The sequence below is a fragment of the Prunus avium genome, chromosome 7, assembly GCF_965620075.1.
Source record: "Prunus avium chromosome 7, drPruAviu1.hap1.1, whole genome shotgun sequence".
NCBI lineage: Eukaryota > Viridiplantae > Streptophyta > Magnoliopsida > Rosales > Rosaceae > Prunus > Prunus avium.
The window spans coordinates 30,242,072-30,269,805 of NC_142290.1; the positions used below are offsets into that span (position 1 = coordinate 30,242,072).

Genomic DNA, 27,734 nt, shown 5'->3' on the forward strand with positions numbered 1-27,734 from the left:
TGTCTGAGGATATAAGGACAACTCTATTAATATTTTATTTCTGATCATTTTCATACCAATACTACTATTCATATAACTTGTTCAACAATAAGACAATCATTCTTAACTGATGCACAAGTATTTCATTTGTACATGTTTGAGATTACAGTACATTTAGAACTCATTCACTTTTTGACACAAATGAGTCTTTAGTGACTATACCAAGCATTTTTTAGGCACAGCTAGTAAAGGCTGAGACTTTCTCATTGTTATCCCCAACTTTTCCTTCCAATCCATGGTGCCTCTGGTCACATTTCCATCAAGTGACCAGTCAAATTGGTGCAGCAACAAGCCCAAAGTAAGATGCAACATTCTATGAGCCAGTGACAAACCTGCACAAACTCTTCTCCCAGCTCCAAATGGAATGAACTCATAATGTTGACCCTTATAATCAGTTTTTGAGCCTATGAACCTCTCAGGTTTAAATGAATTAGGCTCATCAACCCACACATCTGGGTCTCTTCCAATTGCATAAGCATTCACAAATACCTGTGTGTTTTTGGGTATAAAGTAGTTCATGAACTTGGTGTCCTCCATAGCTTTTCTTGGTATTAGGAATGGGATTGGTGGATGCAATCTTAGGGTTTCTTTAATTATGCCCTGTAAGTATGGAAGTTTTTCAATGTCAGTCTCTTCAACTTTTCTGTTTGGCCCTATAACTTGAGTGAGCTCAGCTTTGGCTTTGGTTAATGTCTCAGGGTTGCATAGAACCTCAGTCAGTGCCCATTCTATTGTGCTGCTTGTTGTTTCTGAACCTGCCAGAAATATTTCCTGCATCACAGCATAAGCAATAAAGATTATAATTTATAAGTTGACAAGTTTTATGGTCACTTCTGAACAAAAAGGGAATGTAGTACTGCAATGAGAATTACAAGGATAATATCTCTTTATTAATTTGGTTTTTTTATCAGCATATCAAACAGTGATCAACATGGTTAACGACGTTACAAAATTGTATTAGGTGATATGGAACACGCGTGACCAAATTAAACTTAACATGTAAAAAAGACTATGTATTGAACAAGGAAAACAACACCACTTACCAGTATGAAAATATTGACATCACGATGAGAAATTTTGGCTGGTTCATCAATACCATTGCCTTCAAACTCAAGCAACACATCCAAGAAGTCCCTAGCTCTCACTCCACCCACCTGCTTTTCTTCCATGCGCTCCCCAACAAACTTAGAAGCAATTTCCAGAGCTTTTCCAAGATCCCTCTTCATCTTTCTCTTCAAGCCTTGTGGATCCAGCCACCTCAGCCATGGAAAGAAATCAGCCATGTTGGCATGCCCATTCCACTCCATCAATCCAGCCATTGCAGAAAAGAAATCCAACCCTTCTCTTGAGTTGGGGTCCACCAAGTCCCTGGACAGCATGAGGTTGCCAAGAAGGTTGAAACTCATAAGAAACACAAAGCGAGCCACATGAACTCCATGCCCTTCTTCGAGCTTTGAGGCTTCCTCTTGTATCCACAACTGCAAGTTGTCAAGACACTTCCTGCGGATGAAGGCCGTCTCATTAATGCGCTTGTTCACCAGCATTTCAACCGTCACGAGGCGCCGCAACATACGCCAGTGCGCGCCATAAGGGGCCAGAGCCAGTGACCCCTTGTGGTAGTCAAGCACACGGCTTGCTTCGGTTGTGGTGCGTCCTGCAAATGACATATCGTGGTGCTTGAAAAGGTCTCCGGCTGCTTTGGCAGATTGAATTACCATAGTGTTTCTTGCACCGAGCCTTAGCCAAATTACAGGACCAAACTTGTGTGTTAGGTCAGTGAGAGTCTTGTGTGGCATTGTTCCAAGGTCGAACATGTTGCCGAACAAGGGCAGTCCTAGCGGGCCGGGAGGAAGCCGATGGCGGCTCGAGTTTGATGATCTCCTTCGGATCAAGAAGAGCAGAGCTGGTAAAAGGAAGGTGATGAAATAGACAAGAAAATTCCAAGGCCACTCCATCATGGTTAGGGACTCAAAGAGATCGATGAAGTATGCTTTGCTCTCCAGCTAGCTAGCAGCTAATATGAACGTGCCATATAAACATAGCTTTTTGACCTTAAATGGGGAGTTTCGAAATCACATTGTTAATCACATCTCTTATAATGGGATTAGCACACATGTGAACTTATTGTCGCCGTCAGTTTCAGAATTCTTCAATTTTAGGTAGAAGAGACAAAAAGACACAATATGTGCCACAAAATATGATTGTTAATAGGTAGATGATGCTACCCTAAAGGCCTCGACTATGGAGGCCATGGATTTATTTAAGCATAAGACTAAAACCAACTTTGTATGCATCTTTGGTAACATATATCTGACGATAACAACAACCTAATAAAAAATTATTCTTCCGTTTGATTATTTTATAATTAATTAAATAATACTAGTGTTTCTAGCTATAATTAGAACTTCTACAATTTCTCGAAATTCCTTTTCTTTCTTTCTCTCCAGATAAATTTCAGTTTGCCATTTTGACATGTAAATTTCATTGCAAATAACTTATCTCAATGTATCTCCAACGTCCTTATGCTTTCCTTAAGGTTGATTTGAAACCCCAATCTTTATAATTAAACAACAATGCAATTATGCAGAAGTGAGTTAGGCCAGTTGATCAGAACAATGAGCCCGCCCTCCATGCATCCAAGTTAGAATCTATGTCTACGTATAATTTAGATTATTACTTATATTTTTAAGTAATAAAAAACAATACGAGGTATTCTTTTGTTCTGTTGTAGCACGGTATCTTTCCAATTTTTCCCAAAGAATCATCACTGGAGTCAGTCATTAAAGTAAGGTTGATGTCAATTTTTATTTTGGTAAATTAAGGTTGGTGTGCCAATTGGCAAAGCAAAACCCCCTCTCCAACTAATGCATATATGGATATAATTTTCTGTTCTCTTGCCCTGCAGGTCATATATACCATGCACTAAAACATAAGTTACATAACTCCAAATATATAATTTTTGCCATTAAAAAATAACATATATCAAATCAAGCACACATTGATATTATACTTTTTCTCTCTTCTCTTTCTTAACGCAATAGATCCCATTGTTTTATTGATGAATATATATCCTCACCAAGCGTGCAAAGCCAAGCAGTCTTGAAGCTCAAACTTGACTTGTTTAAACTTTGTTAAGTTTAATTTGAGCTTGGTTGTAGATGTAGGAGCATCTCACTAGTGAATGTATGCACCAAGTAATAGAGTAGATCAGCTGCACACTCAAAACACTCAAGGCACCCAAAGTGACAAAAGACAGCAGCAGCCCCAAAAATATGATCAAGACACCACACATCATAGCACCAAGGACATTGCAACGTGTCACTTAATTAGCGTTGATAATCTGAACCGAGATGGTGAGTGAGAGTTTTTTAATTTTAAAATAACATAACATGGTTCATTTAAAACAATTAAAAGACGACCTAACCAATGAACAGATTTCGACGGAACCAAACAAGTGATTAACTTCGTATTAACTTACTAAAATATGTTGAGTGATCTGGTATATCCATATATCTTATTTCAACGTTACTCATCATAATTCCCCCCAAACTACGGTTTGTCACGGTTAAATGTGATCCCTTTCTTCTGCCAAGTGTACTTATGCTCAGAAGAGACACTCAAGATACCATCGGCATCAATAGAAAAGCAAACACAAAATCCAGGAAGATTGTTAAGAGCTGCAGGAATGTCATGGAGGCTATATTCACCCAAAAAGTTCATACTTTCAGGTATGCTACTCTCACCTTCATATATGCAGAAGTGTTGTAAAATTGGCTCACATTTAGTATGCATGCGAAGGAGTGAGCGACCGGTCGCAAGGTTTGGGCGACCGGTCGTTTAGAAGCAGAGTCGAAGTCTGAAAAATTCGCAGGAAGCGACCGGTCGCAAGGTATCAGCGACCGGTCGCCCCTGTGCTGTGCTGATGTTTTCCTTACGTGTTTTCAACTACTTTTTCGGTGGCTATCGCTTTCCACAAGATTGCAGGTGTTTAATGGGTCACTTCTGAGGTAAAAGAAGGTGGACTACCTGCTGTATAGTTGGGAGAGCACTCATTGCCAATTGGTTGTCTTGGTTTGGAGAATCCATTCTCCATTTTCTGGTTTTGTGGAAGGTGGCTGAAGTGGGATTTGTTTACTTGCATGATCTGATCTTTAGTCTAAGTGGGAGACTAAAGGAAGGAACGTGGAAGACAAGATGGTGCCTTATCTTGTGTCCATTGGTTTGTGTAGGTAATGGAGATAAAGCAAGACATTATAAGATGAGAAAGCAAGTTGAACTTAGGTGTGGTTAATCTCAAGGTGGTCAAGTAGCTGGGTGCTATTGTGTTCAAAAGAGGTTAACTCACCAAGGGAGAACGTGAGAGAGAGCAATCAGTTCAAGTTAGGAGCTGAGTTGGGGTCTTGAGAGTCTAGACACCAAGGAGGGAAACACCAAGGGTTGTGAGAGTGTTCACAAGTGCATCAAAGTGTTGAGCAAGGGGTGTGAGAGGAAAGAGAGCTTGGGGAGAGAATAGAGTTCTAAGGGGGTTTTTCTGTGTAAAACCAAAGTTGTAACTTATTCTTTCATGAAGTGAATTTCTCAAGGGGATCACCAAGAGGATGTAGGCAATTGCTGAACCTCTATAAATTCTTGTGTCACTTTGTGCTTGGTTGTTGTCTCAAGTGTGTGTGTGTGATTCATCCATCATTGTGTGTGTCACAAAGTCCATCAACAACAAGATCATTAGGGGAGTGAGTGAAAGTGTTTTGTCCATTTTTCACAACAAGTGGTATCAGAGCTGTGTTGGAGCAGCAATTGCTAGTGTGTTGAAGATGGCAAGTGACAAGGAAGCTGAAGGTGGAAGTAGCTCTATGCATCAGAGGCTACCACAATCTGTCAGCATGAAGGTGGAGTTGAAGCCTTTCACAGGGAAGGAGAACTTCACACTTTGGCAAAGGAGGATGAAGTCAGCCCTTACACAACAAAATCTCAGTGTTGTCTTGGAAGGCAAAGAGAAGAAGCCGGTTACCATGACAGATGCGGAGTGGGGTGTGCTAGATGAGTTGGCTAGAGGAGCCATCGAGAACTTCATCTCCGATGAGGTGCTCATCAACGTGATGAAGGACACAGCGAAGCAAACATGGGAGAAGCTCGAAGAGATGTTTGCAGGGAAGTCGCTGTCCAACAAGCTCTTCCTCAAGGAGGAACTCCTAAATCTTCGGATGGCGGAGGAAGGTAATCTAATGGAGCATTTGAGCAGCTTCAATAGATGTGTTGCTGACTTGCAAAGAATGGATGTGTTGTATAATACGGAGGATAAGGCACTCATGTTTCTAACATCCTTGCCTCCGTCTTATAAGCACTTCCGAACTACACTTATGTTCGGGAAGAGTACTTTGAATTTTGAGGAGGTGGTGCAAGATGTGATGACGCATCACAGGATGTCTCAACGTTCGGAGGAGAACTCTCAAGAAGCTGGCTTGTTCGCAGGGAGGCGTTCAAGCAAGCAAGAAGGCAAGGGCAGCAAAAGGAATACTAAGTCCAAGGACAATGAAGGGTGCTTCGAGTGTGGATCTATGGATCATTGGAGACGAGATTGTCCGGTATGGAAGGAGAAGCTGAACAAGATGAAGAAAGCTGGAAGTTCAGTCCACGTGTGTGATGAGGACACATGTGATGAACTCTTGACGGTTACGGAGGAGAGTAACGGGGAAGTCATGGCAAGTTCTTCGTGTAAGAATTCTTCTTCAAGTTGGATTTTAGATTCCGGGTGCTCATATCATGTGTGTGCAAATAAGTTGATGTTTGACACATATGAGGATAAGGATGCATGCAAAATTATGTTGGGAGACAAAACTACATGTGAAGTTTTGGGCATAGGGACTGTGAAGATCAAGTTGCAAGGTGGTGAAGTTTGGACTCTTAGTGAGGTAAGGTTTGTACCTGCACTAAGAACGAATCTAGTCTCTCTTGGTTCTTTGGATAGAGAAGGTTGCTCTTACAAGGCCAAAGGAGGGAAGTTCATGGTCACACAAGGTTCTGTGGTGGCTATGAGGGGGGAGATTCAACCAAACAACACATACAAGCTCTTGGGTGGTGCAGAGATTTGTACCAAGGAAGAGCAAGCAACAAATCTTAAAGTCAAGGAGCCGGTCCAACATGATGTAGCTGCATGTGTGCTCAAGAGATGTTGGGCAAGGAAAGTTAGTCAAGGTTGTATGACTAACGGTTCATCATCAAAGGTGCTTGATTTCAAAGCTGCAGAAAGTGTGGAGAGGAATATCCACAAAGGTGAAATCAAAACAAGGAATGATGGGGAGGATGTTGTTGAAGATAAGCTTCTTGCCAAGGTGGTCATGGAAGAGACTCCATTTGAGGTGGAGCTTGACACAAGTGCTGAAGAAGGAGGGCAACAACAACTCACTAAGGGGTTCTACTTGAGGTGGAGCCATCATCAAGTGCAAGGTCCGGGCCCAAGGAATCCATCAAACCTTCCCTAGGTTTTGGATGGATGGACCAAGAAGTTCCAGCCACGTTTCGGAGTGCTATAGGGAGCATGAAGCGGGAAAGTTGGAGAGGTGCATTGATGAAAAAGAAAGGTGTTCTTAAATCCAAGAGCAAGGTGTGCTAAGTGGGGATTTAGTGAACAAAGGTTTGGTATGTGGTTTGCATATCAAGGGAAGTCCAAGGTTCAAGGTTCCAAGGAAGCAAGGAGCAACGAATTTGGCAAGGGGGAACTCTTCTCTGCACAAGAGGTCCAAGTTACTCAAGTTTAGGCTTGGGTGGAGCACCTTCCACCAAAGGTGCATTGAGGCAAGAGGTGTTTTGCCATGGTGGAGTTCTTGGAAATTACTAGAACGATTTCTAAGAGGTTGAAGATGTTCTAGAGGTCAACAATGGTCCATGGGGTGATTAAATGGTTCGCCAAGGTGGAGATTGTTGTAAAATTGGCTCACATTTAGTATGCATGCGAAGGAGTGAGCGACCGGTCGCAAGGTTTGGGCGACCGGTCGTTTAGAAGCAGAGTCGAAGTCTGAAAAATTCGCAGGAAGCGACCGGTCGCAAGGTATCAGCGACCGGTCGCTATGTATCCAAATGGTCGTAGCGACCGGTCGCAAGGTATCAGCGACCGGTCGCCCCTGTGCTGTGCTGATGTTTTCCTTACGTGTTTTCAACTACTTTTTCGGTGGCTATCGCTTTCCACAAGATTGCAGGTGTTTAATGGGTCACTTCTGAGGTAAAAGAAGGTGGACTACCTGCTGTATAGTTGGGAGAGCACTCATTGCCAATTGGTTGTCTTGGTTTGGAGAATCCATTCTCCATTTTCTGGTTTTGTGGAAGGTGGCTGAAGTGGGATTTGTTTACTTGCATGATCTGATCTTTAGTCTAAGTGGGAGACTAAAGGAAGGAACGTGGAAGACAAGATGGTGCCTTATCTTGTGTCCATTGGTTTGTGTAGGTAATGGAGATAAAGCAAGACATTATAAGATGAGAAAGCAAGTTGAAGTTAGGTGTGGTTAATCTCAAGGTGGTCAAGTAGCTGGGTGCTATTGTGTTCAAAAGAGGTTAACTCACCAAGGGAGAACGTGAGGGAGAGCAATCAGTTCAAGTTAGGAGCTGAGTTGGGGTCTTGAGAGTCTAGACACCAAGGAGGGAAACACCAAGGGTTGTGAGAGTGTTCACAAGTGCATCAAAGTGTTGAGCAAGGGGTGTGAGAGGAAAGAGAGCTTGGGGAGAGAATAGAGTTCTAAGGGGGTTTTTCTGTGTAAAACCAAAGTTGTAACTTATTCTTTCATGAAGTGAATTTCTCAAGGGGATCACCAAGAGGATGTAGGCAATTGCTGAACCTCTATAAATTCTTGTGTCACTTTGTGCTTGGTTGTTGTCTCAAGTGTGTGTGTGTGATTCATCCATCATTGTGTGTGTCACAAAGTCCATCAACAACAAGATCATTAGGGGAGTGAGTGAAAGTGTTTTGTCCATTTTTCACAACAAGAAGTTCATTAAAGCTTGATCGTCCTGAACAGTATTAAAATGCACTTTCTCGATCGTAGGAATTCTAATGTTTCTTGGAATTAAGTCCCAGAGTCTCTTGACTGTATCATAATCGGTAAACTCCAGAACAAGTGGCAGAGGAGTGACATCTGAGAGGGTGAAGTCTTCAATGAACTTCCCATTTCCATTCCCACTTAAGATTGCAGCTTGAATGGCGGCACCACATGCCACTGCCTCATACGGATTGATGCCCTTGCACAGCTCCTTCCCCTTGAAAACCTTCTGTAATAGCTCTTGCACCATGGGAATTCTAGAAGAGCCACCAGCAAGAACAACATCATGGACATGGCTTATGTGCATGTTCGCATCCGTCAAGCACTTGGCCACAGGCTCCATACACTTGTTGAACAAATCCATATTCAGTTGTTCAAATTTCTCACGGGTAAAAGTTATAGTGAAATCAATACCCGAGCGCAAACAATCAATTTCAATGTCAAAGTCAGACTCAAATGAGAGACTCTCTTTTGCCATCTTACATTGGTTTTTTAACCTCCTAAGAGCTCTGAAGTCTTCACTAACGTCCAATGTCTTCTCCCTCTTGAATTCCTCGACACAATACTTCACCATTCTGTTCTCGAAGTCTTCGCCCCCAAGGTGAGTGTCTCCAGAGGTCGCCAGGACTTGAAAGTCACCAGAACTAGTCATGGTAAGCAATGACACATCTAAAGTGCCTCCACCCAGATCAAATATCATCACATTTCTCGTGCTATTCCAACTGGACTTCTCGCTGAGGCCATAAGCAATGGCAGCAGCACTCGGTTCGTTCATAATGCGCATCACATTTAGGCCAGCAGAGAGGCCAGCTTCTTTTGTAGCCTGACGTTGGGAGTCATTGAAGTAAGCAGGGACAGTGATAACTGCATTTTTCACAGTTGAGCCCAGGTAGGTCTCGGCAATCTTCCGCATCTTTTTCAGAACCATGGCAGAGATTTCTTCCGCAGTAAATTGTTTCTCTTGGCCATTGTGGGTAACCACAATCATGGGCCTGTCAGCTGTACCTTCAACCACCTTGAATGGCCAGTGCTTCACATCACTTTGAATAGAGGTGTCACTGAATCTCCTACCGATTAGCCGCTTTGTATCTACAAATTGATGCCAAGTTTATTTAGAATTCTATTTCTATCACATACAGGAATTAAATATTTCATGGTTGAGTTAAGTAGGCATTTGTATAACAATAATGGTATGGACACCACCTTCTTTACCAACTTTAGTAATACTAACTTACGAGACACATGACGTGACAAGTCATGTCATTTACCACATCATTTTGTTTTTATTAATCATATTTTGACATAATTATTAAAAGTAAAACCTTAAACCATTTATAGAATAAATAAAAAAGAAAAAACCGAAAAAAATCAATGCCAATCCCCAGATCTGCCATGTCCTCCACTCCCCCAAATATGACATGACCATTGAGATCCAAACCCACGATATACGTTATATGTGAATTGTGAAAAAAATTTGGATTTATTTTCTCTCTTTGAATATCATTTTCCCCAGTCATAGAGGTAAGAGTTTTCAAATGTCATTGGCTATAGTTCTTTAATCTTTGTTTTCTTCTCCTCTACTGGTTACCTAGTAATATTTCTAGGGTTTTTAAGCCTGAAACTTGTCCTTTTACACATAGATTGGATGTAGTTTTCTATACTCACCACTCCTTCGAATGCAACAGATTTTCGCTACAAGAAATACAACTCTTTTGAGATTTCAAGCCCTTTCAATAGCTTCCTAGTTGTTTCAAGGAGGGCCTATATAATTATCTCGACTTTTTTTGTTTACAACATTGATAAAATCTAAACTGAAGTGTGAAAAATTTTGGATCTGTTTTTTTTGCCCCTTTGATTAGACGGAAACCATGAAATATTTCTGGAAGAACCGAGGCCATGGCAGATCTCGGGATGAAGGGAGTATATCAGATTTCTTTTTTTAAAAATTTGTAAATGGTTCAAGTTTCAATTTTTTTGGACTAAATAATTAAGAAAAGATGACGTGGTCCGCGTAATTTGGTATCACTAAAGTTGGTAAACAAAGTAGCGTTACTGTTTATATAATAGCTTCTTTACTGATACATATAAAATTTTAACTTCCTAGAAAATCTTAAGCTTAAGAAAATGCAACTACTTATGATGATTAGTTCTAAGTGATAAGTAAAGAAATATGAGTGAACAGAATTAAAAAGGAGACGGTAAACAGTTATAACAAAACATGATAATTTTAATCCTACGTACCAAAGATTGAGTTGGTGGTGTTTCTCAGGACTTGGTTAAATGCTGCATCACCTACCAAAATAGTCTCGTCAGTTTCAGTGAAGGCAACATAAGATAAAGTCTTAGGGTTTAGGGTTGGAGAGCAGAAGTTGATTATCTTAATGTGTGTTTTGGGGGGGGGAATGGAAATTACAGTACTTTCCAAAGTCAACATATGAAAAGTCTAAGTCAATACCTACGTACCTAATACATAATACATTCGTAAAGTATTTGAATTTAATTTAGTCTACTCAGAGATAAAAGTTTAATAAATCAAATGAAACAAAATAAAATTTCAGGAGGCAAATTATTTCGATGCGGGACAATGCTTTCAACACATACCTCACCTCACGTAATGTTTTCATCACAATAACATCAATATGTAATAAAGCTCTTCGAAACTTGGGTTGCTAGTCTCTCATTGTCTTGGCTGTATAATTAAGTGTGCGCAACTTCCTTGCTAATTCCTTTTATATAAACAACATGATGATTGTCATCATATATATAAAGTCAACTTCAATTGAGAAAACTTATTTGAGAAACACTCTTGTAAGGTCCACCACACATTATTTTTTAATGATCCGAACTGTCTAATTTTTTAGATATTCCCTCAAAGATCATATCTGTAAAAAAATCACTTGAATTTGAAACCATTTGACTACTCAATTAGATTATTGTTATTTTAGTATTTTCTTGAAATATAGTGTTCATCTATTTTGTTGCTAGCAATTAGATGCCTTAATGATTTTCAATTTTTCTGATTTTTTGTAAGGATAATCTATGAATAAAGACTTGAAAAATAAACAGTTTGGATTGTTGAAAAAAAAATCGTAGGGTACTCCTCAAATAAAATTATATATATATATATATGAGAAATATATAACAAAGCAGCTGGAAGTCTTGGTCGTGATAGAAAGCAAAAGTCGCTTTAATCCATTCATTAGTTAATTCGGTTTTGCATAACAAAAACAACTAGAATATAGCAAAACGATCAAGTTGCAAAATAAAATACAGCCTTGTATTAAAAAACAACCCATTCATTATTTTCCTCCATCTCGCAATATTTCTTCAATAAAAAAACAAAACAGTAAACTTAATGCTTGAAAATTTTAGTAGGCAAAACAAAAGAAAGTTGATAATTAATATTATAAAATCCATATTGCACGATTTTCTTTTTATAAGATTACGCTATATATTGTACATGTTGGGTGAACATATATATAAACAAAGAGGGACATTGTTGGCGAATTCAAATCCTTTGCTTGACTTTCATCCTTCATACGCTACATCGTTTAAATTTCAATTCAAAGAGTTTAAAGTTGACACATCATTAACAATAATAAATTCCAATTTTCTCATAATTAAAACATGAATAATGCAACTCTTACCACATTCTCATACCACCTTAGGTGGAAGCTAAGGTGGACAGCCACATCAATTAAAATTATTTTACTTTTTTTTTTCTTTTATGATTTATTCCAGTATTTGTTTTTCTAATTTCTTAATTAAAATATACTTCATTGATTTAATTGATGTGGCATATGATATGGACATACCACATCATGTGGTATAAAAATGTGGGATAAAAATGTGATAAGTATAACATTAATCTTAAAACATACAAATATTTCCTAAAAAATAAGTTAACAAAATAAAAAAAAATTCTTAAAGAAACGCCAAATTTAATGCCTTTTTTTTCCTCTTATATTTTTCAGTAATATACAAATGTTTTCCTTTCTCTATGTCGTCCTTCTCTCCCCAAATTATTCTTTTTATCACTTGTAGATTGACTTTTCTTGTGTATTTTGGTGGGTTTCCATTGTATTAAGTTTGACGAAAAGAAGAGCTGCAGACTTTTGGCGTTTGTATAATTAAGGAATTTTTTTTTATTTTTCAAAATTTATGAAATTGAGTTTTTATTTTAGGGTTGTTGTATCAATTTTAAATCCGTTATATTAAATTTAAATCAGATGACGTATAGAGATTGAAAATCAAGCAAATTCTAACAGAGAAAATCAAAGCAAAGCATCTGTATCCTTGTTTGGCTCCTTCTTCCATGGGTGGAAAAACTACCTTAATGACTAAGGTGGGTTATAACTTAGGAACTACCTTAATGACTAAGGTGGGTTGTAGCCTAGGGGGAGTTTTGGGGATTAAAAAAATGAAACCTATATATTTGACTTGTTTTAAAATAGCCCAATATATATATATTAACTTATTACAAGTCCAAAAAAGTCCAGTTCTTTATGAGTTTAATTGCAAGACATCAATAAAAATACATATTAAAATAGGTACATTTTCAATTATGTTGTCGAACCTATTTTTCATTTTATAATATGTGCCTTTTGGTTTCATTAGTATGTGTTTGTTTTATGTTAAACCTTATTGGAAATTAGCATTTAGCCATACACTCGAGGTCCTAGTCCGATTCCCCTCTCCACAAATAGAGTTTGTAATAAAAGAAAAAAAAATGTATTAAAGATTAGTCAATGAAATTATGAACTAGAGCGATTTATATGATTTAATGTATATTATATTTTTATTTCTAGAAAGACTATAGACACTACAAGAAAAAATACAATTGGCGACAAACACCTTTCGTCGCCAATGGTTCTATTTTGGTCACCATGGGCCATGCATGACCAAACTACTTTGTCGCCCTGGGTCGTCGGTGAAAGTGCGTGGTAGAATATGTTTACCCACGAAATTGACATTTGGTCATGTATGTTGTCATACGACCAATTCATTTTGTCGCAAATTTTGAAAATAGTTGTCGCTAATGCGTCGTCTGAGTGCCCCCATATTTGGCGGTTAATTTGAATATTTTGCGACGAGAAAATCCAAATCGTCGCCGATTATCAATTCCAACCACAGTCCATCGTCGCTAATAGAAAACTCATCCGTCGCCAATAGCATGTTCATACTATACAACTTTGCGACCATATTGGTCGTCGCTCTAATACAAAGTTTGGTAGTTTTTAGTTTCATTTTTAAATAGTTATTTTTTGGTGAAAAATATGTATTACATATTTTGTCTGTATTATTAAAAATTATTTTACTGTTTCATATGTGTATGTATTAAAAATAGACGTCATATGACAACACTAAAAAAATTAAGGTTTTGTGGGCATTTGGGAACAAGAAATAAATATGGTATAAAAAAAACCAAATATGAATGTAATATTACATTAAATATATACATAAGTTTTCCCATATTTAAATACATAATTGAAATTATCATCATATTTCCAAATACAAACTCAAATTAGCCTGTATACACATGCTAATTAACCTACACACAACACTACTGCAATAAGTTGGAAAAAATTCACTTGCAGGGATATGAGACTGGTCTTGAAGATGATATCCCTGGAGTTAGAATTGAGGGATGGTAACTGAATTGTTCGAGTTGATGGCCATTCTTATATGTGTACCAGGAAACTAAGCTTTTGTCACATCTGCAATCAACATATCAACAACCAATTAATTTATCAAAATCACTAATTGATAATTCATACAAGCAAGAATACTAAAATCAATTTCAAATCCCCATTTGATAATTCAACAAAATGAAAATAAATTGCAACTCATAAACCGATAAGCCCCGATTTCAAATCCCTAATTGATAAACCTCAATTGCAAATACTTAATTCATACTCTATACGATAAATAACCCCTAAAATTTCGACATAAAAAAATTGAGAGAAGAAAAGAACTAATAAAAAGCAAGCGGAGGGAATGTCTGTGGGTACGTACGTATTACTTTAGTCCAAAAAAACAAATATGTGTCATCTACATCCTTATTCTTCTTGGCACCTATGAAGAGTGAAAAGCAAATGAAAAAAAAATATGACCCGTGATGCAATTGCAAAACATGATGCAAAGCCTTGTGAATAAGAAAGAAATTGAGTTATATATATATATATACACGTCACAATTCATAGGTTAATCTCATGCAATCACATTTCTTACTTTGTTAATTTGATCAACATTTCTATAGGTATTAATATAACAAAATTGATATATATATATATAAATATATAACGGGCGTATTAGAAAACGAAAATGAAATCCTTTCACAAGATAGCTAGGGTTTCAACAGTGCAAAACATATTGCTGCTAACAAGTAGAGAGAGAGAGAGAGAGAACCATATATTCTAGTTGAAATTTGAGCTAAAAGTAAGATGAATCTCAAGGTTTGATTCATTTTTCAGACTAACTAATCTTGATTTGGAGACAACTAGAAAGAGCATATCAAGATGTTGAAAGCACATTCTACTACACTGGAAAGATTCAAGTGCTAGCTTTTCCCTTACAACTGGAAAGATGCTAGCTTTTCCCTTACAAATAGAGAATAATATATAGATATATATATGCATGTTTTTCAAGAAATCATGGAACAAAATTTGGGAAAGACAAGATTTTGAAAAAGGAGATAGTCAAGACCAGAGTATATAGGTTTCCTAGCTTTCATCAAGTACCAATGACATATATACACAAGAAAAGAAAGACTTTTAGATTCCATTGGGATCAGGGGCATTTCTAAATTTGAGGTACCTCTCCCTCATCCTAATTATAATATTATACTCCAAAATATGAGACAATATTGCAGTCATTATTAACTTCTTCCACATCCATTTTGCTTAGATAGTTTTCAGAAGGAAAAGGAAAATAAAGATAGAAAACAAGGAATTTATCAGCTGGAGATGGCACATTCAGTGTGAGTAGAGAATTGTGCTAGCTAGGTGCAGCTAGTTGCACCTATTAAATCTTCGACCGTTAAATTCCTATTTGATCTCATTGTTTAAGCAATTCTATTGGAGAGAGAGAGAGAGAGAGAGAGAGAGAGAGAGAGAGAGAATTTTCTCTAGTCTAGCTAGTTAGCCCTGGCCATTAGATTTGTTCAGTAGGTGATCAGATCAAATTAAACAATAGAATATAATTGCACCTCACAAGATAGTTAATTTTTGAAATGCAACAAACTAGGTTTATATATGAAGGGGTATTCACAAAGCAAACTGCTAGGTCAAAAATCTAGGTCTACATTAAGTCCAATAAACAAAGAAAGATAGCTCAATCAGGATATCATGAGATCTATCCAGTCCTGTCAGAGACTCAGAGAAATGAAACTATTATTCTTCTAGTACTAACATAAAAAATTACACTAGCTTAAATATATATATATATATAACCATGTCTCCTTCTTCTATATCTCCTCCTTCCTCCCCGATGCTCTCTACCACACTAGGCATGCCGCATGCGCAATTTAAAGTTCCATTACTCTTCCATCCAGATCCAGATAATTAAATAGATATACATAATACATTTTTTTTTTTGAAAAGAAACATTATCATTCAAAGAAGAAAGAACGAACACAGAACAAGATGGCCAAGGAGGAGAAGCTGCTTTCCAGTCTATAGCTAGGTGGAGAAGCTGAAACCCAATCTCCCTAAACTCCGTTGTGACAGAGTGAGAGTACGTACCCGACGCCTTCATGCCCAAGAACTCGAGGGAAGTAGAGGCTGTGATAAAAGAAAGATGAAAATAATAATCAATCCACCCCTTTTTGTTTAAATTATTATTTCAGATCACAAATAAGTAATAATATTACTATTACTATATACTAACAATTGGGTGGCCTTTGGAAATCAAGATGTCAGTGTGACAAAGACTGGCGTAGAGCATCTATAGGTAGGGTTTCCACTTGTATTAACATTTCTAGGGTTCAATATAATCCCCAGCTTAACTATAAAGCGCATCCTGAAATTTCAAACTGAATAACTGATGATATATAGAATGCTTGCACCAATATACTCATCGATGGGCCGTCACCTCATGAATGCTGGTGAATGTAGCTGAAAACCATTGATTGAAGCTCATCAGCATCCTGAAAACCCCATTGCCTGTTGCAATTTGTTTGCATGCCAAAAGAAGATATGGAATGAGAAGTGCCCTCTTCGAAGCTGCCATATAAGACATTTTCTTCTGGGATATTCACTGAATTTTCATAACTCCCATTAACAGAGTTATTTGAATTCATAATTCCATTCTCGTAGTATGATGTAGTTCCAGGATTATTGATGTGGGTTGAATTGAATTGTGGCATGGAGTTGGATGAATTTTCTAACTCATGAAACCAACTTTGAGCTTCCTCTAGATCTGTGTGAGAAGGAAGTTTCCCATAAAATTTAGTCCCCGTGTTATTAATTTGGCCAATTTAGTCCCTGTGTTTGTATTTGTTAACAAATTTGATCCTTCCGTCAAAATTATGTTAAAACCTGAAAAAAGAACATTTAAAATTAATTTAAAAATTTGTAATTAATTACAAAGATTTAAACTCAAATAATAATAATGCTAAAATGATTAAAGCCCACACAACCTTAACCTCCAATAGCCTCGATTCCTGTAGGAAAAAAAAAAAAAAAGGTTCTTAGTTGAATTGATGCCTACTCTTTTCTTACTGCAATTTTTCTTCTCTCTTATGTTTTAGATTTTCTCATATTCCACCATTCATCTCTCTCTCCTCTCCGATCCATTGGCCTAAATGTCATCGACTTTTGCTGCAGCGAGGATGATCAATTGGCGATAGAGCCATCAAGGTTACGGTGACCGGCTATGAAGATCTTCGTGATTTGTCATAGAGGAAGCAGAGAGAGAGAGAGAGAGAGGGAGAGAGAGAGAGAGAGAGAGTTGTTGTGGTTTAGGTGGGGTTGGAATGTTGGTGAGGGTGGCTATGGGTTTGGGGTTGGAGTGGTGGTGGTGAGGGTGGCTGGGTTTGGGAGGTGGTTGAGGTGTGAGCGTGAAATTTAAAAATATATATATATTCCATTTTAAGATTGAATTAAAATTTTATAATCAATTACAGTTTTTTAATTAATTTTAAATATTTTATATTTTATATTTTTAAGGGAATAGACCACATTGACTAATATATACAAACACAAGGACCAAATTGGCCAAATTGAAAACACAAGGACTAAATTGGCCTATGAGATAAAACACAGAGACCATTTTAACATTTAAGCCTAAAATAATCATTAATGAATTGCATTAGGTCCCCTTAACGGGGAACATACTTCATTATTTTTTCCCCTTTACCTTCCATCTCAAAAGTTTTCCCCATAGTTTAATTACTTCATAATTGTTGTTTCTGTTTTTGGGCTTTAGCCCTCCTTAGCACCAAATAAAAAAATAAAATAAAAAATTCTATACTCCCATTCTCATATTAGATTCCATTCTACATCCTTATACGACAAAAAGAGCTGAACCACAAACCAACGCCATTTCTATCAATTTTAGCTTCATTCTTTTTTTTTTTTTTTTTTTTTTATATACAGAAGGGACAAAGCCCCAGGAACAAACACCTAAGAGACCTTAGAACAAATCAAACGGGATCTGGGAATCCCAATCAAGTCCTCATCCAACAGGTCACTTGCCCACGGAAGAGCAATATCAAAGACACAAACACCAAGGTCCAGGTTGTGGCTCCAGTTAGCAAGCCTATCTGCGACACAGTTTATCTCCCTGTAAATGTGTTGGACCACACAATCCCCAACTTGCTTTCATTAGATCACAGCAGCTATTAATTAAGGGAGCAAGAGGATGGCATTCCAAGTGATCAGCTTTGTGGATAAGCTGAACAGCCACAGCCGAGTCCAACTCCACAATAAGTTTAGACAGCCCCTTTGCCACTGCCAGCTTCAGACCAAAATATAAACCCCAACACTCAGCATCCAACACCTGGCCTATATTGATAGGGGAAACGACTTAAGTTTTTCTTGTTTGACTGGAAAGTGCTCAGCTTTATTTGTTGTTTTTTATTAACTTATTATATTAGAGACAACATGGAATATGCTGAGCTTTATTTGTTGTTTTTGTCAAACTAATATTAAACAAAAGAAAAAACAAGACAGGTATTCTATATGGTGTTGATCTGCTGGCAAAAAGTATGAATTCGAGAAGAGGAAGAATTGGTAAGAGGGACCAAGTGAAGTTTTGCCTCTCCCTCTCTGTTTTTTTTTTTATGAGAAAAGGGGGTTAAAGAACCCAAAGGAAAAAACACACAGATTACACTCAAACGGGCCTTAGCAGCCCCCAGCGAATCATCAGTCAACCGATTACTCTCTCTCTCTTCTTGTTTCACACAAAAAAAACTTATTTTATTGAACAAAGTTTTGCAACTTATAATGATGGTCATGTATATTATGATTTTGTTTAAATATACTAGTTAAATATTGTATTCAAGTGGTAGATTGGTCTTTTTATATTATGATTTATTTAAACAAGGTAAAAAGTAATGACCTATTCTTAACACACTGCTCCCTTACTCTCAAATGCAGTCGTCGCCCATTTTTCTCGATTCTCCATCACTCATCATCTTCTTCCTCTCACCTTCTCTCAGACCTCATCTATTTTTCGTGGTAAAGCAGACCTAATCTTCTCTCTCTCTCTCACTGAAATACAAAAGGTAAAGCTCAATTTTCCCTATGTTTTCTTGTAGTCTCATTATTGTTTTATCATTATCATGTAGATTGGTGTGCTTGAAGATATGTTGGTTCAGCTATTGAAGGCTAACAAATATGAGGCACTTTGTTCTAACGTCCAGTCTCAGGTTTGCTGAACTTTTCTGTCCAGAGATAATGGTCAAGTATTCTTTATATATAGCGAGCTTGTCCATGGACACGGGCGTCACATAGACTTTTCCAGACAAAGGAAGGAGAGTGCCCCACCTGAGCATCCATGAGGGAGCAATTCTTGTGATAGCGAGCTTTCAAGATTAGCTGGTGGAAGGGACTATGCGGCTACTCGATGACTTTCAGAGGCTGCACCAACCCCCTACCAAAGTACCATCTGGGATTCATGCAAAGTGGCAAAAACCTCCTGTTGGGGTCATCAAGATCAACGTGAAGGGTACCTTTTCAGCCCATAATGGGTCTGGTGGTGGTGGTGGCTTAGTGGCGAGGAATGAGGATGGTGTTTTTGTTGCTGCAGAAGCTTGTTTTTTCCCCTGGGTTTGATCACCGGCACATGCTGAGGCCCTTGCCTTTAGGGAGGCGTTACAATTTGCTAGTGATATGAGCTTTAATCACTTGCAGTTGGAGTGTGATGCTCTGGAGCTTGTCCAATCGTTGAGCCGCACAACGGCGGATACTTCCTCAATTGGTTCTTTGATGGAGGACTGCAAAGCGATCCTTGCGCTTTTGCCTAACACTTCCTTTATGCATATCTCTAGAATGGCCAACAAGCTAGCACAACTATCTTTAACACTGACCTCAGCATCCAATATTGTATCCCTTTCCTTGTTTGGTTCGGTTTTAACAATTACTGTCTGGAGAAAGCCAGCTCCATTAGTCATATTAGTATCCATCATCAGTCCCAATTGGAGAAAACATGGTGGACATAGGGAAAAGGGAAAAGGAAACAATGCAAATTTGGACTCGTCTAATTTTCCTGCTTTTTGTTATCTTTCTAATTTATTGACACATATTCCTGCACTTTAACTTCTAACTGCTCTTTTTAATTATTTAAAAGAGAAAGAAAAAAATAACAGCCACGATCATAACCTTTTTTTTTTTTGGGTGAGTACACGATCATAACCCTTTGGGTGAAGAGATATTAATTTATTCCAAAAGCCTTTGATGAAGATATATTAATTCATTTTGGCAAAAAAGGAAATAGTGTTTAATATTCACTTTGACAAAAAAGAAAATGGGGTTTAATGATTAGGAAAGAAAAAACAATGACATTGTCTCATCTTTTATCCCATCAAATAGGTCTATGTATCATTTATCCCTTACCCTACCTAGGTCTATGCATCATCATTTCATCAAATTAATTTAATTAAAATTAAATAGGACACATACATGCTAACATGCATGTAGCAAAAAATCAAACGGGTTACGGATATTGTAGCAATGTGGATCTTTTCTTTGAATAAATCATTGCACCACTTCATTATTTAGAATTTTTTATTTTTTTAAAATTGTATTGTTGTTTATTGGCGTGGTTCCCTTTTAAGTTCATTGTTAATTTTATTATGAAAAAAAGAAAGTAACACAAGTATAAGCACAACCATCAAGAAATAAAGTGAGAGAGAAAATTTTCCTTTTTATCGCACTTGTCCTTCATAATATTAACTTGACATTTTTGGAGTTATATATTTGTAGCTTAAATGGTCCCCCTCGCTTATGCATATAGTCGTACGAGGTCAGTTGTATTATTAAAAAGGTATGGAAGATGGTGTTTTTAGAGGTCAGAGTTACCTCCCTAAAAGAAAAGTTGTGGAAAAAGCTTCAAGGGTGGAAAGGTAAGCTGTTGAGTGGGGCTGGCAGGGAGATTTTGATTAAGGCCGTGGCTCTGTCTCTGCCAACTTACACTATGAACTGCTTTTTGCAATCTAAAGGCCGTGGCTCCCCTCGCTTATGCTTTTTGCTCTGTCCCTCCATCATCTTCCTGCTGTGGCTGCTGAGACCGTTAAGAAGTTTTTGTTTTCTTTACCCCCTGTTTCACCCAAAATCATAATATACATGACCATCATTATAAGTTGCATAACTTTGTTTAATAAAATAAGTTTTTTTTGTGTGAAACAAGAAGAGAGAGAGAGAGAGTAATCAGTTGACTGATGATTCGCTGGGGGCTGCTAAGGCCCGTTTGAGTGTAATCTGTGTGTTTTTTCCTTTCGGTTCTTTAACCCCCTTTTCTCATATAAAAAAAAAACAGAGAGGGAGAGGCAAAACTTCACTTGGTCCCCTTACCAATTCTTCCTCTTCTCGAATTCATACCTTTTGCTAGCAAATCAGCACCATATAGAATACCCGTCTTGTGTTTTTTCTTTTGTTTAATATTAGTTTGACAAAAACAACAAATAAAGCTCAGCACATTCCATGTTGTCTCTAATATAATAAGCTAATAAAAAACAACAAATAAAGCTCAGCACTTTCCAGTCAAACAAGAAAAACCGAGTACTCATATGTACAGATGGTTTTGTGGGGTTCATGGTAAAGAAACTTTTACATTATAGTGAGTTCAGCTAGTTTATATCTCAAATTGAGAAGACTTTAAAATTAAAAAAAGGCTATACAATTATGAATTTAAAGATTTTAAGTCAAAGGAAAACAATAATATCGTTACTTTCTCCCAGATTACTTTTATTATCATGTATTGGTTAGACATGAAGGAATAAAAATATATAAGGCATGCAGAACAAGATTTTAAGAAGACAAGGCCAATTCCCAGATCTTCAAAGAAGAAGCATATTTTCTGATTCTAGAACAGACATCTCACCATGTCATTTTTTTAACAAACAATGAAATTCTCAAAACTAAAAAATACTTTGTGGGTGTGAGCAGTGGCGGTTCCAGGATTTGAAAACAGATCGGGCAAAACTTATATAACAAACTTGACGAAACGAGTGAATTTCATTAACAAACATAGCCTATCCAACTGATCCTACATGTTACAGCAGCTCTGGAATTTTGTCTTGGGCCAGTTTTTACCTCTAGAGTGTCACCTTTATTCTTCTTGTTTTTTGTTTCCAAACCTTTATTCTTCTTGTTACCGTACCATTTGGTAACAAGAAATTACTTTGGTTAAGTGGGATTTTGTGAAGATAAAAATACATCATGGCAAGGGGACAACGAAAAACGGCTTTAACAAAGAGTAATTGTTTTATATTAAAAGATATGCTGGAAAGGAGGAGAGAGAATGAGCAAAAGGGCAAGGCATTAGCCTTTGAACGTGGAATTCATCTGGGGAGAGCATTGAGGAGAGCTGGGAGCTAAAGAGCTACGTAAGGAAAAAGACTGTTTACACTGTTTGCGCACTGTTCACAGGTGATACAGTGGTGATAAAATGGTGATAGAAAATGATGTTTGTGTTTTTCTCTAGTTTTCTTGTTGTGTTTCTTTTCTTTTACCTTCATTTATTCATTTTTAGTTTCCAATCTGTACTATGTTTGTGTGTTGTGTAAAATTAGTGTTCTTTACGTACTTAAGTTAGAACTTATAGGAAGCCAACAGTTCCTCGTGGGATCGACCCCGTACTTGCATAATCTATACCTCAATAGACTCGTGCACTTGCGGGTATTTTTAATTGGTTGTTTGCACATTAATTTGTGTCGATTAGAAAATACAACAACAATGTAATTCAAAGAGACATGAACTTTGTTTTTGTGATCTTTAGCCCACTTTAGTAGTGGTGATAAAAATAATAAGAAGTCAGAAATTTGAAAGGGCATGCTTAAGCTTTGTCACAAAGTGACAATATTTCAAGTTTGAAACAATTTTTTTTTTTTAGTTCTAATTAAGGTTGTACTCATTATCAACCCTTCTAATATATAATCAAAATACAGTTTGGAAAGGATTATATACCATAATAATCCTAATCATAAAAGAGCTTTGTAAACCATAAAACTTGGGGTAGTAGATCCTCACTATGTTTCATATGGCTGACATTATAGGTATAAAATGATATATATATATATATACTAGAGGTTTAGTCACTATATACTATAAAACTTACACTAGCTACAATATAATATGCTTAAACTAGGTAAGTTTACACTTGAATTATAACATTTCTAGGTTTCAATATAATCCACACATAGCTTAACTAAAATTTCAAGTGCATGTCAATTGAATCTGTTAATGTATGAATTTTGATTAATTCTTTTGGCTTCCCTTGACATTTTTGTAATAGGACTTTTATATGTATTTATCAAGCTCAAGGATAGATTAAGATTAGCATCTCTAAGTGTTCTTAAATCTCATCTATCCTATTGATGTTCAAGCCATTTGACAAAGGTAAAATCATGCATTGCATATCATGCATTAAAATTGTTTTCATAAAAGTTGACTAGTCATCTTTGTTCAGTGCGATTTCCAGCTGATTAAATATCTGTTTTGTCCTATTCACTTTGCTCTCCCAGCTGCCATGTGTCAGGCTGACCTAAGGGAATCTTTTGTCTGTAAAGGCAAGTGTATTCCCAATTTGGAAGCCGTCTCTTTTGTGTGGAAGTTTTGGAAAGATTGGCTTGCCATCTTTCTCTTCTTCCTTCTCAAGAGTAAACCATTTATTTCATCAATGAGTTTTTTCTAATTGATTTCTTTTTGAAAAAACTGCTTTTGAAATATGAATATGCATCTAGCCTTTTAAATCATTCTCTCATATAGCTCTAGATCGGATTCATGACTGATTTCTTCAAGAGTATGGTTTCTTGAAGAAATTGGTCTTTCTCCCTTGAATCCAAAGTTTGGTTTCGTTTTTGAGTTGGAGCTTGCAAGCTAGTGCCATGGGATGATCGAGCTGGAGTAGGAGCTGCCATTACCATGAAGAACTAAGCTTGGAGCTTTGCTAAGTTGGAGAAGAAGATTGCACAAAGGAGGTAAAGCTCATCTTCCTAAATAGATCTAGGTTTTGCTTGAGCTTGCTTGTATTCCTTTGTAAGAATCTTTTTCTACTTAGTGGATTGCCTAGTCGGTTGATGACTCCCAGTTTTTCCCAATGGTGGGTTTCTGGGTAAACAAAACCTGTTTTGCATATCTGTAAATTTATCTGGGTTTCTGTTCTTGGTGGTTGACTAGTCATCTATATCTGCTGTTTGCTGTTTACTTGATATTGATGACTTCACACACTTTCACCATAGTTGTTGCTAGCACAGGGGATGCCTAGATTGATGGGTCCTTCTGAGTGCCTAGGTTGTCACTAGTAATCTTCTAGGACTGCAGGTACTCTGTGGCATACTCTGTGTGTTCTCTTGATTGTTGAGTTGTTGTATCTTGTTTGTTTAGTTAAATTTACCCTCGTCACCTAAGTATCAATTTCAGAATCCAATGTGTGGTATATGAGTCTCAGCTAATTAATGTTGGGTATATATATTGAAAACCACGGATCTACAAATAATGTATTAACATCCTCAAAACTCCATTCCATGTCAAAAAAAAAAAGACATGGATGCAATACCCTCATTATTGACCAAACCATCTAAGATATTTTCTATTGGAATATTCACTGAATTTTCATAACTCCCACTAACTTTGTAATTTAAATTCTTAATTTCATCGTCAACATTATCTGTATCGGGCTGTGGTGTCAAATATGAGAAGGCCAATAAGGCAGAGAATATATTATCTAAGTTGTGGAATATGAGGGTTTGTCGGGCTGTGTGTGGTGTCAAATCTGAAGATTAAAAAAAAAAACCATGAAAAAAAAACCATGAGAGGAGCATACAAATTGGCAAGAGATGCAGTTATATATTGCTTTGTTTGCATTTCTAGGGGCCCACCCACTCTGAACATTAGAAAAATCTAAACCCCCGAAGCATCCAAGTTTGACCTCCAAAACAACCCAATATTGTATCCCTTTCCTTGTTTGGTTCGGTTTTAACAATTACTGTCTGGAGAAAGCCAGCTCCATTAGTCATATTAGTATCCATCATCAGTCCCAATTGGAGAAAACAGGGTGGACATAGGGAAAAGGGAAAAGGAAACAATGCAAATTTGGACTTGTCTAATTTTCCTGCTTTCTGTTATCTTTCTAATTTGTTGACACATATTCCTGCACTTTAATTTCTAACTGTTCTTTTTAATTATTTAAAAGAGAAAAAAAAGATAACAGCCACGATCATAACCCTTTTTTTTTTTGGGTGAGTACACGATCATAACCCTTTGGGTGAAGAGATATTAATTTATTCCAAAAGCCTTTGATGAAGATATATTAATTCATTTTGGCAAAAAAGGAAAGAGTATTTAATATTCACTTTGACTAAAAAGAAAATGGGGTTTAATGATTAGGAAAGAAAAAACAATGACATTGTCTCATCTTTTATCCCATCAAATAGGTCTATGTATCATTTATCCCTTACCCTACCTAGGTCTATGCATCATCATTTCATCAAATTAATTTAATTAAAATTAAATAGGACACATACATGCTAACATGCATGTAGCAAAAAATCAAACGGGTTACGGATATTGTAGCAATGTGGATCTTTTCTTTGAATAAATCATTGCACCACTTCATTATTTAGAATTTTTTATTTTTTTAAAATTGTATTGTTGTTTATTGGCGTGGTTCTCTTTTAAGTTCATTGTTAATTTTATTATGAAAAAAGAAAGTAACACAAGTATAAGCACAACCATCAAGAAATAAAGTGAGAGAGAAAATTTTCCTTTTTATCGCACTTGTCCTTCATAATATTAACTTGACATTTTTGGAGTTATATATTTGTAGCTTAAATGGTCCCCCTCGCTTATGCATATAGTCGTACGAGGTCAGTTGTATTATTAAAAAGGTATGGAAGATGGTGTTTTTAGAGGTCAGAGTTACCTCCCTAAAAGAAAAGTTGTGGAAAAAGCTTCAAGGGTGGAAAGGTAAGCTGTTGAGTGGGGCTGGCAGGGAGATTTTGATTAAGGCCATGGCTCTGTCTCTGCCAACTTACACTATGAACTGCTTTTTGCTATCTAAAGGTTGTGGCTCCCCTCGCTTATGCTTTTTGCTCTGTCCCTCCATCATCTTCCTGCTGTGGCTGCTGAGACCGTTAAGAAGTTTTGGTTTTCTTTACCCCTTGTTTCACCCAAAATCATAATATACATGACCATCATTATAAGTTGCATAACTTTGTTTAATAAAATAAGTTTTTTTTTGTGAAACAAGAAGAGAGAGAGAGAGTAATCGGTTGACTGATGATTCGCTGGGGGCTGCTAAGGCCCGTTTGAGTGTAATTTGTGTGTTTTTTCCTTTCGGTTCTTTAACCCCCTTTTCTCATTAAAAAAAAAACAGAGAGGGAGAGGCAAAACTTCACTTGGTCCCTCTTACCAATTCTTCCTCTTCTCGAATTCATACCTTTTGCCAGCAGATCAACACCATATAGAATACCTGTCTTGTGTTTTTTCTTTTGTTTAATATTAGTTTGACAAAAACAACAAATAAAGCTCAGCACATTCCATGTTGTCTCTAATATAATAAGCTAATAAAAAACAACAAATAAAGCTCAGCACTTTCCAGTCAAACAAGAAAAACTGAGTACTCATATGTACAGATGGTTTTGTGGGGTTCATGGTAAAGAAACTTTTACATTATAGTGAGTTCAGCTAGTTTATATCTCAAACTGAGAAGACTTTAAAATTAAAAAAGGCTATACAATTATGAATTTAAAGATTTTAAGTCAAAGGAAAACAATAATATCGTTACTTTCTCCCAGATTACTTTTATTATCATGTATTGGTTAGACATGAAGGAATAAAAATATATAAGGCATGCAGAACAAAATTTTAAGAAGACAAGGCCAATTCCCATATCTTCAAAGAAGAAGCATCTTTTCTGGTGACCCAACTTTTCAGTTCCATAGCTCTCAAACCAATCGAAGCTGCTGCATGAGCTGCTCGATTTGCACATCTAGGCACATATGGTGAATTTAGGGAATGGATGCCCTGCAAGTTGAAACTCAAATCTCTTTTCAAGGTCCCTTCTCCTACCCACCCACTACAATCCACCCTCTCTTTCTTACAACCCAGCAAAATACCCGACATTATACCACCTATTCAAATCTGCCGATCTCTCTCTCTTAAGCTCAACCCCAAATCTCATCAATCCACACAACCCAACGTTAGGCATCTCCTCCCTCTGTCTCTGAGGCCAAACGAAAATTCAATCCCAAGCGTGCAAAATTGTGCATCCCGGTAAAATGAGTTTGTTTTCCTCGATTCTGTGTTGCTTCTCTCACTTCCAAAAAAAAAAAAAAGAGTTTGAAGGTGTTTTTTTTAACAGAAATTTTTTATTTTCCTATCAATTTTCTCTGTTCTGTCCACAATTATGGTTCCAAGAATTTTTTTGTTCTTTCAATTTTTCTACCTTCAACTTATTATACTATAATGTACCTGCAGTCTTGGTTAGTAGAAAGGTCTCTCCACCTTTTGCCTTTAGCGACGCCGACCACACATTCATCTCGCAATCCCTCCACAAGGTATTTTGCTTTTTTTTTCTTAGCCCAGCAAAAAAAATTAAAAGAAAGAAAAGGAAACTATCTCTACCCACTATCCAAAACAAAGAGAACAGAGAAGGGAAAGAAAGAGGACGAAGAAGAAGAGAGAAAACAAACAAGAGGGAAATAGAGAAAAGTCTTGATCTTAGGAGGGATGTGGGGTTTCTAAGATAGCATGGCTTTTTTATATCTCGTGGCTTTTTTTGTCATTCTATATACTCATTATTATGTATAAAAGTTTACCAATTGCTCACAATTCTCTTCAAATATAGTTTATCAGATGCCTAACTGATTTTTTTCATTATTCTTGCAGCACATCAAAAGCAGTTTTTTTCAATATCAAACTAGCTCAAAACTGAGGCAGGAGTAAAGTCTGACAAACAGAAAAAAGGTAACAAATACAACTTGGAAAGAAGAAAAGTGAGCATGGG

At 36.9% G+C, this 27,734-nt stretch overlaps 1 protein-coding gene, 1 long non-coding RNA gene and 1 pseudogene across 2 annotated transcripts; 1 reads left to right on the forward strand and 2 right to left on the reverse strand.

Moving 5' to 3' along the window:
* Positions 1–51: 51 nt before the first annotated feature.
* Positions 52–2,108, reverse strand: LOC110753515 (cytochrome P450 76A2-like). The gene is made up of 2 exons (XM_021954425.2): positions 1,083–2,108; positions 52–810 (listed from the first exon to the last, which is right to left on the reverse strand). Exons 1-2 carry the CDS (start codon positions 1,995–1,997, stop codon positions 196–198), a joined length of 1,530 nt encoding a protein of 509 aa, XP_021810117.1. The 5' UTR covers positions 1,998–2,108; the 3' UTR covers positions 52–195.
* Positions 2,109–3,588: 1,480 nt separating this feature from the next.
* Positions 3,589–10,500, reverse strand: LOC110753499 (heat shock cognate 70 kDa protein pseudogene; annotated as a pseudogene).
* Positions 10,501–26,542: 16,042 nt separating this feature from the next.
* On the forward strand, positions 26,543–27,734 carry LOC110773235 (uncharacterized). The gene is made up of 3 exons (XR_015825844.1): positions 26,543–27,001; positions 27,206–27,285; positions 27,617–27,734. It is a non-coding gene; the product is annotated as an uncharacterized LOC110773235 (long non-coding RNA).